This window comes from Mesitornis unicolor, unplaced genomic scaffold, assembly GCF_000695765.1.
Source record: "Mesitornis unicolor isolate BGI_N332 unplaced genomic scaffold, ASM69576v1 scaffold11015, whole genome shotgun sequence".
In the NCBI taxonomy this organism is placed as follows: domain Eukaryota; kingdom Metazoa; phylum Chordata; class Aves; order Mesitornithiformes; family Mesitornithidae; genus Mesitornis; species Mesitornis unicolor.
The window spans coordinates 1-12,714 of NW_010187507.1; the positions used below are offsets into that span (position 1 = coordinate 1).

Consider the following 12,714-nt stretch of genomic DNA (forward strand, 5'->3'; position numbering starts at 1 on the left):
CGCAACAGGAAACGAAAGTGCTGCGCTCCACCGGGACGCGCCCCCGGGCCCCGCCGGCCGCTTTTTTTCCTTTTTTTTCTGATTGGCTACGCCGCCGCCGGTCTGCCCGGATACTGCTCCCTCCTTTAATGCGATTGGCTGCTTTGGCTTTCCTACCCGGATACAAGCAGGGGGCGGGCTCCTGAACGGCCGCGCGACAGCTGAAGTCTGCCTAGTAACAGGCTTCTGATTGGCGGGGCGGGAGGAGGAAGCACGGGCGTGAGCGAGCCTCTGCGTGTGCGTACGGCGTGCGCGCGATGTGTGTGTATGCGGCGTGTGCGAGGTGTGTGCAACGTGTGTGCAAGGTGCGTGTAACGTGTGTGCAACATGTGCGTGCAACGTGTGTGCAATGTGTGTGCGATGTGTGCATGCGACGTGTGCGAGGTGCCTGTAACGTCTGTGCAACCTGTGTGCATGCAGTGTGTGTGCAATGTGTGTGCAACGTGTGCATGCGACGTGTGCAAGGTGCGTGTAACGTCTGTGCAACCTGTGTGCACGCAGAGTGTGTACAACCTGTGTATGCGGTGTGTGCGAGGTGTGTGTAACGTGTGTGCAAGGTGCGTGCAACGTGTGTGCAACGTGTGTGCAATGTGTGCATGCGATGTGAGCAAGGTGTGTGCAAGGTGCGTGTAACGTCTGTGCAACCTGTGTGCACGCAGAGTGTGTGCAATGTGTGTGCAATGTGTGCGTGCGAGGTGTGTGCAAGGTGCGTGTAACGTCTGTGCAGCCTGTGTGCATGCAGTGTGTGCAATGTGTGTGCGACGTGTGCATGCGACATGTGCGAGGTGTGTGCAAGGTGCATGTAACGTGTGTGCAACCTGTGTGCGTGCAGAGTGTGTGCAATGTGTGTGCAATGTGTGCATGCGGTGTGTGCGAGGTGTGTGCAAGGTGCGTGTAACGTCTGTGCAACCTGTGTGCACGCAGAGTGTGTACAACCTGTGTATGCAACGTGTGCTAGGTGTGTGCAGGGTGTGTGTAATGTGTGTGCAAGGTGCATGTAACGTCTGTGCAATATGTGTGCGTGCAACATGTGCAAGGTGTCTGCAGTGTGCGTGTAACATCTGTGCAACGTGTGTGCATGCAACATGTGCAAGGTGTCTGCAGTGTGCGTGTAACATCTGTGCAACGTGTGTGTGTGATGTATGTGCATGCATGTAGCGTACGGGCACGCAGCGTGCACAGTGTGGGTGCATGTGCAGTGTGCACAGAGCACGTGTGTGAACCTTGCACATACGCTGCATGTTTATGCTCAGGGTGTTTATGCACACGTGTGCAGTGCATGCACCGTGTGTGTAAGTGTGCATGGCACGTGTGCGTATGCAACATGCGTGTGCAGTGTTTGCAGCCCGTGTCCCTGTGGGCAGCGTCCGTGCAAGCCAGAGGCTCCCGCTCCCAGTGTATAAACCAGGTTTGCTTTTTTGGGGAGAAAACAATTAAAACATTCTTAAAAACTTTGCCCATTAGGCAAATCCTGCCTGATTGCGGTGCCACGTCCCTGGCTCGGTCGCGGGGGGTTTTTTTGTGGTTCCTGAAAAGAGTTTAAAGACCAGATCCGAGGCAAGGAGATCTGCGGTGGTGGTGAGGGATGGTGACCACCTGGTTTTATTGGAGTGAGTGCGAGATGCCCCCAAAGCCCTCGCGTGCTGGGGTTTTTGGGGTGCGGCGAGGTTTTTGGGGATGACGGGAGATGGTCAGACCCAAATGTCGGAGGTGCAGTCCCCGCCGGGGTAGCGGATCTCGTGCGCCAGGCAGGGCCCGTCAGGCTCCTTCCCAAAATCCACCAGGAAGCCCTCGTTGACCTGCAGCCCCCCCTGCACCGTGTCCACGTCCAGCTGCAGCATGACCGAGCCCTCGCTGTGAGAGGGAGAGTGGGGATACCCAGGGGAGCTGGGACCTGCCTCTGCCTCCGGGGAGCTGCCGAATTTGGGTCCCTGAGCTAAGGGGTGCGCTCCTCATTTTATCATCCTCATTTATCCAAGTGGTGTTACCTGATGAGGTCGGGGTAGAACTGCCTGTCCCAGGCGCTGTAGAGGGACGTGGTGACGTAGAGCCGCTTCCCGTCCAAGCTGAGCTGGATCATCTGGGGCCCCCCTTGCACCGTCTTCCCCTGGGAGCAGGAGGAGGGGCAGGGGGCTGGACCAGGGGGTGCCTCTGCCCCACTCCAGCCCGTGGTGTGGGGACCCCTGCCCAGCCAGCACTGCCCTGCTCGCTCCACGGCACAGCCGTCACCATCTGCGACTCAAGGTGGAGGTGGGAGCGAGTGGATGGCAGGAGCGATGCCATGGGATTTTGGGGACACGGCTGAGCTCACCTTGATGACAAATGGGTCTGGCTGGTTCTGCAGCTCCTCATCCCTGATCACGGTCACGAGTCCTCCCTTGGTGATGCTGCCACCAACAAAGACCTGCAAGGGACCAAATCACAGACTTGTTGAGTTGGAAAAGCCCTTTAAGATCTAATCCAACATCAACCCAACCCCACCATGGCCACTAAACCATGTCCCCAAGTGCCACATCCACATGGTTTTTGAACCCCTCCAGGGATGGGGACTCCACCACTGCCCTGGGCAGGCCCTTCCAGTGCTGGACCACTTTTTCAGCCCAGAAATTCCTTCCAAAATCCAACCTAACCCTCCCCTGGCACAACTTGAGGCCATTCCTCTTGTTCCATCGCTTGTTTTTTGGGAGCAGAACCTGACCTCCCTGGGTGCCCCCTCCTTTCAGGAGCTGCAGAGGGGATAAGGGCTCCCCTCAGCTCCTCTTCTCCAGTTGAACCCCCCAGCTCCCTCAGCCTCTCCCCATCATTCGGCTGCTCCAGACCCCTCCCCAGCTCCATTGCCCTTCTCTGTCCACGCTCCAGCCCCTCAATGTCCTTCTGGGAGTGAGGGGCCCAAACCTGACCCCAGGATTTGAGGGGCAGCCTCAGCAGTGCCCAGCACAGGGGAAGGATCCCTGCCCTGCTCCTGCTGCCCACACTATGGCTGGGACAAGCCAGGATGGCATTGGCCACCTGGGCACATTCTGGCTCCTATGCAGCACCCCCAGACCCCAGGAGATGGAGGAGAAGCGTGGGGATGCGCGATGGAGCCCGCTGCTGCCTCACCTGCCCCACCAGCTTGGGCTTGCGGGTGTCGGAGATGTCGTACTGGCGGATGTCTCCGTGCAGCCAGTTGCTGAAGTAGAGGAAGCGGTCGTCCAGCGAGATGAGGATGTCGGTGATGAAGCCTTGGGGAGGGGACGACAGAGCTGCACAAAGACGCGGAGGCACCGGCGGCACCCAGGGAAGCTGGGGAGCACCTCAGCACCCAGCCTGAGGATGCACCCACCTGGCATGTCCGGGAGGAGCCATCCGTGCACCTTCTTGCTGGGGACTTGGATCACCTTCTCGGCTGCCCAGTATCCTTCCTGCAGGACAGAGCATGGCCCCAGGGGGCTCAGCGTGCACGGCAGAGGCAGGATAAGACCCGCTGCTGCGGTGGACGCCATGTGTGCACGTCCACCACCTCTTGTCTCTAGGGCTGGCTTTGCCAGCCACCCCTGGCTCTGCAGAGCCATGGGGAAGATGGGCTCTGGGACCTGAGGACGGGCTTTGGAGGCCAAAACCTTGTCTAATTTTCCAGCTAGATGAGCTGGTTTGGTGAAAGATGATCTCTCTTCTCACTCAGTTCGTCACTACGCCCAACAACAGACACCGAGAAGAACAGTACTCGCGTTGTTGTAAATCCACAACAAAGGTATAAATAAATCTCCTTAATAAATCATTTCAGCCTAAACTGCTGCCAGTCAGAACAAGTCCTCTGGTGAGATTACCCCAAGCCAGCTCAGGTTCCAGGTGCAGAGAGGCGGCTGCACAGCACAAGGTGGTGGCTGGGAGGGCAGCGAGGACCAGGGTCAGGCCAGGAGGGTGGTGGTGGGTGCACAGAGCCGCATGGCTCGGTCGGTTCCCCTTGTCCCCGAGCCCTGGGGGACCACGTACCTCGGTCTTGTAGAAGCGGTGGATGGCGCTGCTGATGGTGCAGCCCACGTAGCCCTCGGCGGCGTCGGGGTTGTGGAGGAAGCGGATCTCCAGGGGGGCCGCGTCCTCGCCCACGTCGATGGCTTGGACGTAGGTGTGAGTGGTCCAGTCCCACACGTTGAGGCGGCGCCCGTAGCGCCCTGAGAGGGGTCAGAGGGGGAATCAGAGGGGATGCTGCAAGGCACAGGGTCTCAAGCAGATGTGCTATGGGTTCAGGTGAGTCCTCAGCCTCTTCAGCTTCCCGCAGAGATGACCCCCTGGTCTCTGCACCAGCACATGCCGGTTGCTTTGGAGCTTGACAAAGGTGCCCAGCACCCACTGGGGACCATCTCGCTAGGACAGGGCTGGGAAGGGGGGAACTGGGCTGAGATGGGGCTTCATCCTTCACCCCTATGGCCAAAATCCAACCCCATGCATGGCCCAACAGCAGCGTTTATGGTCTGCCTTGGGTTGAACTTCTGCTGCTTGCATCTGAAGTGTGCTCACAGTAAATGGGCTGGGGGATCTCTAGGAGTTGGTGGGGAGTTCATTTTGCAAGCAAATGGTCATGGACAATTTTATTTCTGTCCATCAGACCGCCAGCTCTCACTACCAAGAGAAGAGGGTTGAAATTTGGCCATCGTGCGGTCCTGCTCAGCATCGCTCTCTCTCCAGGAGTAGTTAAACAACTGGGTTTTTTCTTACCTTTCTTCAGATCATATGGGTCAAAGCCGTATCCCAGGCATTTTGGGATTCCCCACTCAGTGCTGATCAGGACGTTGTGGCGTGGCTGGTACCAGAAGTCGTAACCCATCGGGGGGGTCTTGTCCCCTCTTTCCCAGGTCCCCTTGATCTCGAAGGTCTCCCCGTCCAGCAGAATAAAGCCGCCTGATGCAGAAGCAAAACTATATCAGCAGTGAGGAAATCACCCAAATTAACAGTTTATATGTTATTAAACCAATGATGACAGACAAATCAACCCATGGCAGAGCAGGCTGAGCAGGCTGGGGGGTGGGGGTGAAGCCTCCCGAACAGCTCTGGATGTGGGGATGGTTCCTCCTGTCTCAGCACCCTCTCCTTGGAGACTGGGGCCACTGGAGGGACTGCGGGGACTGGGGGGACTGAGGTACCTTTCCCGTTGCCAGCCGGGTCTCCAAGGGTGCTGATCATGATTTCACCACTGCCCAGGCAGTGGGAGGTGTGGGGGTAGCCCAGGTTGCACTTCCAGAAGACGTCCTCCGAGTTGATGACCTGCCGGGGGTTCGCAGGCCCCATCACGACCCCCGTGCCGGGCTGTCCCAGGCGAGGGGGGTGTTCGGTGCTGCGCTGGGCGCAGGTTCACCTCCCTGGGGTAACCCCACAGCACCTGACCTCCAGAACCACAGTGTGATGGGGTTGGCAGGGCCCTCTGGAGATCACCCAGAGCAGGGTCACCAGAGCAGTCACCCAGGAACACGGCCAGGGCTTTGGGTGTCTCCAGACAAGGAGACTCCACAGCCTCTCCACAGCCTGGGCCATGCTCTGCACCCTCACATCAACAACTTTGGCCTCATGTTCACATCACCCTCCTGTGCTCCAGCTGCACCCATTGCCCTTGTCCTGGTGCTGGGCACAACCCAACAGAATCTGGTCCCATCCTGACCCCCACCCTTGAGATATTGATGAGCATTAATGAGACCTCAGTCTCCTCTTCTCCAGCCTCAGCTCCCTCAGCCTTTCCTCCTATGGGAGATGTTCCAGTTCCCCCATCATCTCAGTGGCTCTGTACTGGACTCTTTCCAGTCTCCTTTTCCTTCCTGAACTGGGGAGCCCAGAGCTGGACACAATATTCCAGATGTGGTCTCACCAGGGCAAAGTAGAGAGGTACAAGAACCTCCCTTGAACAACCGACCACACTCTTCTTAATGCTCCTCAAGACATCAGAGTCCTGCAAAGCTATGCTGGGCCCCAAAGCCTCTGTGCCAAGCAGTTCCTGAAGCCCTGTCCCAGACCTTTAAGCTCTCCTGTGGATCAGCACCACCTCCAAGGTACCTTGAAAAGCCTGGGAGCTCGCAAGTCGGTCCCCACATCCACCACGTAGATGCGGGAGGAGATCAAGCTGGGGAGGATCAGGCGGTTCCTCTTCTTGGTGACATCCCCGAAGCAGCTGCTGCAGGCGTTCCAGCCCGAGTGGTGCAGCTCGTCCCCCACGTTGGGCATGGGCAGGCGGTGGATCACCTGCAAAGACCCGGCCCCACTGATGCTGGTCTTTGCCAATGCAGGATGACAGGGCAGAGCAGGGAGCTCAGGGCATCGCAGGCCCCGCTGCTCAGGATGCCTCAAATAAACCTGTCCTGGTTTGAGCCAAACAGAACTGATTTCCTATTCAGTGACTTCACTTTCCAGCTCAGTCTCTTCTCAGTGCCTGAACTTCCTGAAACCAGCAGCACGGTTTTCAGACAGTGTGTGCTGCTACAAGTGATAGTGCTTGTATGGTATGGAAACATGGCAAGGCCACTGTCTCACCATGGGGGCTGTGTCTGCACCTACAGGAGGAGCAGACCCAAACCTGCCCAACCAGGGATTGCATCCCACACACGCCACACTCAGTGGAAAGCCCAGGGATCACCAGGGGCTGGACCCTTCCAGCTTGGACCCTTCCTTCCCTCTCCACCCCTGCAATGGCCCAAGGCCCAGCAGACCCTGCTGCTTCGGCTGCCTCTGATCCTGAGCCCTGTGCTCCTGCATCAGCTCCCACTGCTGCTGGGTCCGCACTGGGACTTTCAGTGCTCCCAGAGCCTCTGGGGATGTAACTGTAATTGGAGGAGGATTTTACATTGGTTTTGTATTTATATTTGTACATATCTGTATATATTCCATTATTTCCTATTTACATCATTATCCTATGGTATCAGTATTATTGTTCATCAAACCTGTTGTTTTCTTTCCCAACCCGTGCAGTCTCTCTCCCTTCTTCTCTTTTCTCTTCCCTTCTGAGGAGGGCAGAGGGGTTCACAGAGAGCGGCCGGCCAGGGTTTAGTGCCCAGCCCAGCCCTAAACCACCACAAAGCCTCACCCTGGAGAGGGGACCAATGGATACAGGGAACCCTAAGGATGGAGGGGGAAGGGGATTTTTAGGCATTTTGTAAGCACAGGAAGGCTTGGGGAGAACGGGACAGGCATTGCGCTCGTCCTGAGCTTTGGGGAATGTGGAGGACAAGCACTGAGCTGTTTCTGGGGCCAGTTTAGCACCAGGATAAAGTGTTTGGTACCTGGCAATACTCCGGAGATGTGGGGTTGACATCGATTGTAGCCAGAAAGTCGGGTTTATTTCTCCCAGTGTTCCTGTAGATGCAGGGTACGTACAGGATCTCCTCCCGGGGACCTTCCAAGGCAGAAACGTTGCATGAGCATCAGCAGAAACCACTTTGGACAGAGTGAAAACCTTGAGGGAGTCTCTGGTCAACCCCTCATGGAGCCGGTGTGCACCTCTGCATACACGGGGTGGCTGTGTCTTCATCTTTGCCATGTTGCAGGCATGAGGATGGGCTCTTTTTGGAGGGCTCTTGGGCTTAACCAAATCCCTTGCCCTGGGAAGGGATCTCTGGACCTCAGAGTCCCCAGGGACAGCTTTCAGATTGCCCCATGCGTGTGTGGACACGCCAGCCCTTCCCTATCCTATCAGTCACGCGAATCAGACCACATCGCGTCCCAATGGGCATCCAGACCCCACGGAGCCGCCTTATCGCTGCGGAGGTGGCGCTCGCTCTCGGCTAAAGTCCTGCCAAAGCGAGGGCTGGAGGGGAGCAACCGGTTTAGAAAATGCTGAGGAAGGAAACAGAGATGGAGAGGTGATCTGGGACCTTTGAGCTTAATCCAAAGCAAGTTTGCAACGTGGTGCCTTTACAAACCTTTATACAGCAGTGCCTGTGCCAGTCTTGGCTTTGAGAGCCGCTGCTGGGCACCGAGGGATCCCATCCCTGCAGCTGCCGTGGCACCAAAAGTCAGGGTATGGGACACAGCCACAGCGCTGCCATCCCCGCACACCTCCTGACGCACCCAAGGACACCAAACAGCTTCCCACCACCCACACAGGAGCCTGACCACCCAGACCTCTGCACGGAGGAGCTTTTTGGGTGCCAGGGTTACTCAGCACCACTGAAGTAATCAGATCAGTTCCCCAGGGAACTCGCCAGAGCAGCAGAGTCAATGGGATTTGCGCTGTTTGCTGTTAACCTCAATCACTGCCAACACACGCAGGTGTTTTAAAGGCTCAGCTCTTCATTATTTACTGGGTTCAAAGACATTTCGGAGACAGGAACCACAGGTCCTGAGCCAGAGCTTCCTGAGGTTTCGACGATGTTAAGTCCTAGAGAAGAGGATTAAGGGAGGGATAGCCGGAGATGATGCATTCATCAGGCTGTTCCCAGCAGAGCAGCGGTGTTTCGGCAACACAGCGAGAAGGATTCTCAGGCAAAGTGTCCAGACAAGTAAGGAAGCAGCCCCTGAGGCAGGTTTTTATACAAGGAGGTTGTGTCATGCTGTGATCAGGAGCAGAGAGCAATGAAAACTCAGCGTGGTCCCCTCTTCCTCCCCATGTTTAGCTCCGGTGGTGGCGTCTTGGGGCCACAGCAACCAATTACTTCTGAGAATTTTAAAAATCCCCCTTGGTTTTGCACAGGGAAGCCACAAGTGGCCTCGCTGCAGGCTGTGACCCACCCCAAGCCACCACGAAACCTAAAAAGGTTTGTTCTGACACCAAGTTGTCATTATGCAATTGATGCTTGGCCCCAGGACAGGCCAGAAGTGAAACCCTTTGTTCTCTAACAAATGGAGGTAATTTATGATGCCCTCTCGAAAGCGTTGCTTTCATTTTCAGCTAAATCACAGAGGGCGCAGGGCTTTTCCCCGCCCGCCCTGGATTTCGGACTTGCCTTTCATCGCATCCAGAGGTGAGGCGAAGCCAGGACCACACGCTCCACACTTTTCTGCATAGAGAAGAACAGAAACAAACAGAAATTAGACAACAGCGGGTTCTTTTCATCTTCTTTTTACAAAGGAACCTGCTCCAAGACAATATGAGGTGAACCAGGGTGCCCACGGGCATCCAAATGATGCCCAAAAAAGGTTTGGGGCTATGGGAAGCCAAAAACGCCAGGGATGCAGTGAGGAAGAGAGGGGAGAGGATTCTCCTGGGAGCTGAGCAGGGCGAGGAGGGGATGACAGGAGACCCAGGCTCTGCACTGCGGCTCCTTCTGAGCCTCTCTGGGGTGACTGCCCTGTGCCGTGCTCACTTTGGGGACATGAAGGTGAAGCTCTCGCATTGAAAGCCTCATTTCCAGCCAAGGTGTTCAGTGCTGGAGGTGTCTGCCTCCTCACCAGCCCCTAGCCCTGTTCTGGGAGTGCCCATCACGCTGCTGTGGGGCTTGGGGGCTCTTTGAACCCTGCCAGCCTCCTCCAAAGGACTTCAAAACTGCTCAGAAAATTGTCCTTAATGCAGTTGAAGAAGAGTTCCTTTAGGAAACAGCCACCACGGGCAAAAGGACCCCTTCTCCCCATTTACAACAGCAAGAATGAAGAAAACCCCCTGCTAAATTGCACACCTTGGCTTTGCTGCTTAAACTTCTTATTTTGTTTTAATTCTTACATATTTTGTCACTCGTGTCCCCGCTCCTCCAGGGACACACTCCTGCCCGAAGCACTAAGCCACCCCTCCAGCTTCCATCTCCCTTCTCCTTCGATTCCTCCTGCACCAACAGCCCCACTGATAATGGCAAAGTACCTCTCTGGAAATCACCACCGAAGCCAGGCTTTGCACGGGGACTCCCAGCCATGGGGTCTGTGGCTACACCAAGCACAGGCTGTACAGGGTGCAGGCGAATTAATGAGAGGAGAGTTGAAGGCTTTTAATCATCGCTCTGCCAAAGCGTTCCCTGGCACTTTTAGTAGCTTGAAAAAAGAAACTTGGCCAGAGAAAACACCACATTCATCCCCACATTTCTATTTACTTCATGATTTCTGGGTGTCAGAGGAACAAAATCACAAGACCCAGCTCTGAAGCAATTTAGGAGGACCCCACAGCAGAGCCCACAGCCAGAAGGCAGCAAACCTTCAACCCCAAAACCTTCTCCTCTTGGGAGAGAGCTGCAGTCAATGCAGAAATCTCCTACCTGTGCTGAAGGCCGGGCTGGGTCCCACCGGCTGAGGAGCAGGGGCAGGAGTCGATGCCGCCTGCATTCTGCCTGCCAGAAGCACGTCGAGAGAGAGGATGCAGCTCCCCGGGTGTTCAGATATATAGGGAGCAGGATGGGGAGAGGGAGGGTTTGGGAAAAGGATGCCAAAGATCCACACACCTCGGGGTGTGGGCGGTACCAGGGCAGCCTTTAGAGTCTGACAGCGCTGGAAACGTGCAGGGAAGCTGCTTCAATGCTCCAAAAACCTCCTCCTCTCCCATAGAGGCAGGGGATGGGGCTGTTTCTGCCCCACGTAGCGCACACCTTCTCGCACAGGGGGCAAATAAGGGCTTTTGGCCATGAGGGGAAGGCAGGCTGCTCCTGCGAAACACGGCATTTTCGAGCTTCCCCAGAGTGCCCCTGACGAGGAACGGGCAAGCGCTGCCTTCCCAACCGCAGGAATAAATTTATGAGGTTGCAGATGTTAAGAGGGCTTTTGGCCATGAGAGGAAAGCAGGCTGCTCCTGCGAAACACGACATTTTCGAGCTTCCCCAGAGTGCCCCTGCTGAGGAACGGGCAAGTGCTGCCTTCCCAACCACAGGAATAAATTTATGAGGTTGCAGATGTTAATCACAGCTGAAAATGAAAAGTGAGGCCTGGGTTTCTCTTAATTGCAGGATGAGCGTTTGCTGCGGGATGTTAATTTGCCGGCCGGGAGGAGGGCGGCAGCGGTGTAAACTGTTTTCCCCGTGACACATCTGCCTTAGTCAGAACCTGCCACCGCTGCTGGCTGTAACGCTGGGCACCAGCCGGCTTGGCCTGGGAGGCCCATGCTGCTGATGCCCGGCCTCCATGGGCACGTCCTTGCTGGCAGGCCACTGCTTTGTCCCCTCCAGTGCTCACCCCAGATATGGGCTCCAAAACCAGCAAGGGCAAACAGCTCTGCCCTTGGAGGCTCTCAGCTCGCCATATCAGCCAAAAACCCCATGGCCTTGGCTCAGTCTGCCCCACGCTCTCCTGCTTGGACTCGTCTGTTTGGGTTTGATGCCCGGCACCGTGCTATGGAGCCCACTGCAGTCAGCACATCCCCCTGTGTCCCATCTTGTCTCTGACCAAGGAAAACTCCTCCAGGAGGCCTCAGGGCTTAAATGCAAAGGACAAGGCATGTGTAAACGCAGTTCACCTCCCCGGGTAAGGCACCATGTTCCACACTCCTCAGGGTAACTCATGCACAAGGTGGGGAAAGGCCCACACTCCCCAAAACACCAAAATCAGGGCCCAGAGAGCTGGAAACAGGCCTTGGAGGTGAGAAGGTACAGATAGGAATGTCTTTACAAATAAAGAGGTAGCAATATAACTTAAAAGTACCAATCAGGACTTAAAATACCTGAGAGGGTTGGCTGAAACCGGTTGAAACCACAGAAGTTAAAATTAATGTAAACTTTTGTATTTTTTTTAGTTTTTGAGTTAAAGTTGGAGTTAATGATACATGTGATGTACGTAAGGGTGTGTGGGGAGCAAGTATTAAGGAGAAATGGGCACTAGGCCGGCCCAGAAAGTCTGGACCCTCTGAGCACCTCAGCTGGGAGGCAGCCAGGATAAAAGGGGCCTGCACTCGGCGGCCATTTTGAGAGACCCCACAGGGGAACAACCACCTGGTGGACTCTCCCTTTATTCACATCAAGTTTTGGTTTGGGTTGGGTTTCTTTGACTCCTCTGTCTCCCTTTGTGAACATTCACCTCTGTCAGTGGGATTTTCCATACAGAAAGGGGGCTCGTCCAGGATCCTTCCACCTTCTGGGGTGGTGGATGGCAACGTGGAGCTGAGGGCCCGCCTCACCAAAAATGAGGTGATCGGTTCCCTGCAGTGCCCACCCTTGCTGGATGATTTTTTGGATGCCCAAGACTGTTCAGGAGACAGACAAGCAGTGAACCAAAGAAATCCAGGAAGAGATCTGCAGGTGGAGACCACTGAAGACTTCACCAGTGAGTTGTGTGGGGAACTTTGGGAGTGAAATAAAGGAGGATGGCCAAGGGGGACAGTAAGGGAAAATGGAGAAGGGGTCTCAATTTCCCAAATGATTCTGGGATGGGACTCTGGGAAAAACAAGATAATGATGCCAAAATAAGCCCGGATAGTCCTTTGTGGAGAATGTGGAGGTTTGGGGATAGTTTATACATTCCCTCTGGGGAAAAGGGGAGGGTCATACACAGTCGGGCAGCCAGGATAAAAAGGAGCTGCACCCAGCAGCCACTTTGAGAGACCCCACAGGGGAACACCACCTGGTGGACTCTCCCTTTATTCGGATAAAGATTATTACTATTATTATCATCATCATCATCATCATCATCATTATCATTGCTATTATTATTATTGCTATTTTTATTGTTATTATTACTACTATTATTACTACTATTATTACTGCTATTATTACTATTACTATTACTATTACTATTACTATTACTATTATATTGTTATTATTACCTCTCCCTCTCTTTTTGTGAACATTCACCTCTGTCAGTGGGATT

The 12,714-nt window shown here is 55.1% G+C and overlaps 1 protein-coding gene across 1 annotated transcript; it reads right to left on the minus strand.

The window, feature by feature from the left end:
* Positions 1 to 1,730: 1,730 nt before the first annotated feature.
* LOC104534121 (selenium-binding protein 1-A-like) lies at positions 1,731 to 8,991 on the minus strand. Its single transcript, XM_010185473.1, has 11 exons — positions 8,946 to 8,991; positions 7,284 to 7,396; positions 6,064 to 6,249; positions 5,163 to 5,283; positions 4,738 to 4,920; positions 4,015 to 4,193; positions 3,365 to 3,443; positions 3,142 to 3,263; positions 2,351 to 2,443; positions 2,028 to 2,146; positions 1,731 to 1,893 (listed from the first exon to the last, which is right to left on the minus strand). The coding sequence occupies exons 1-11, from the start codon at positions 8,950 to 8,952 to the stop codon at positions 1,731 to 1,733; spliced, it is 1,365 nt and encodes a 454-aa protein (XP_010183775.1). The 5' UTR covers positions 8,953 to 8,991.
* Positions 8,992 to 12,714: the final 3,723 nt, after the last annotated feature.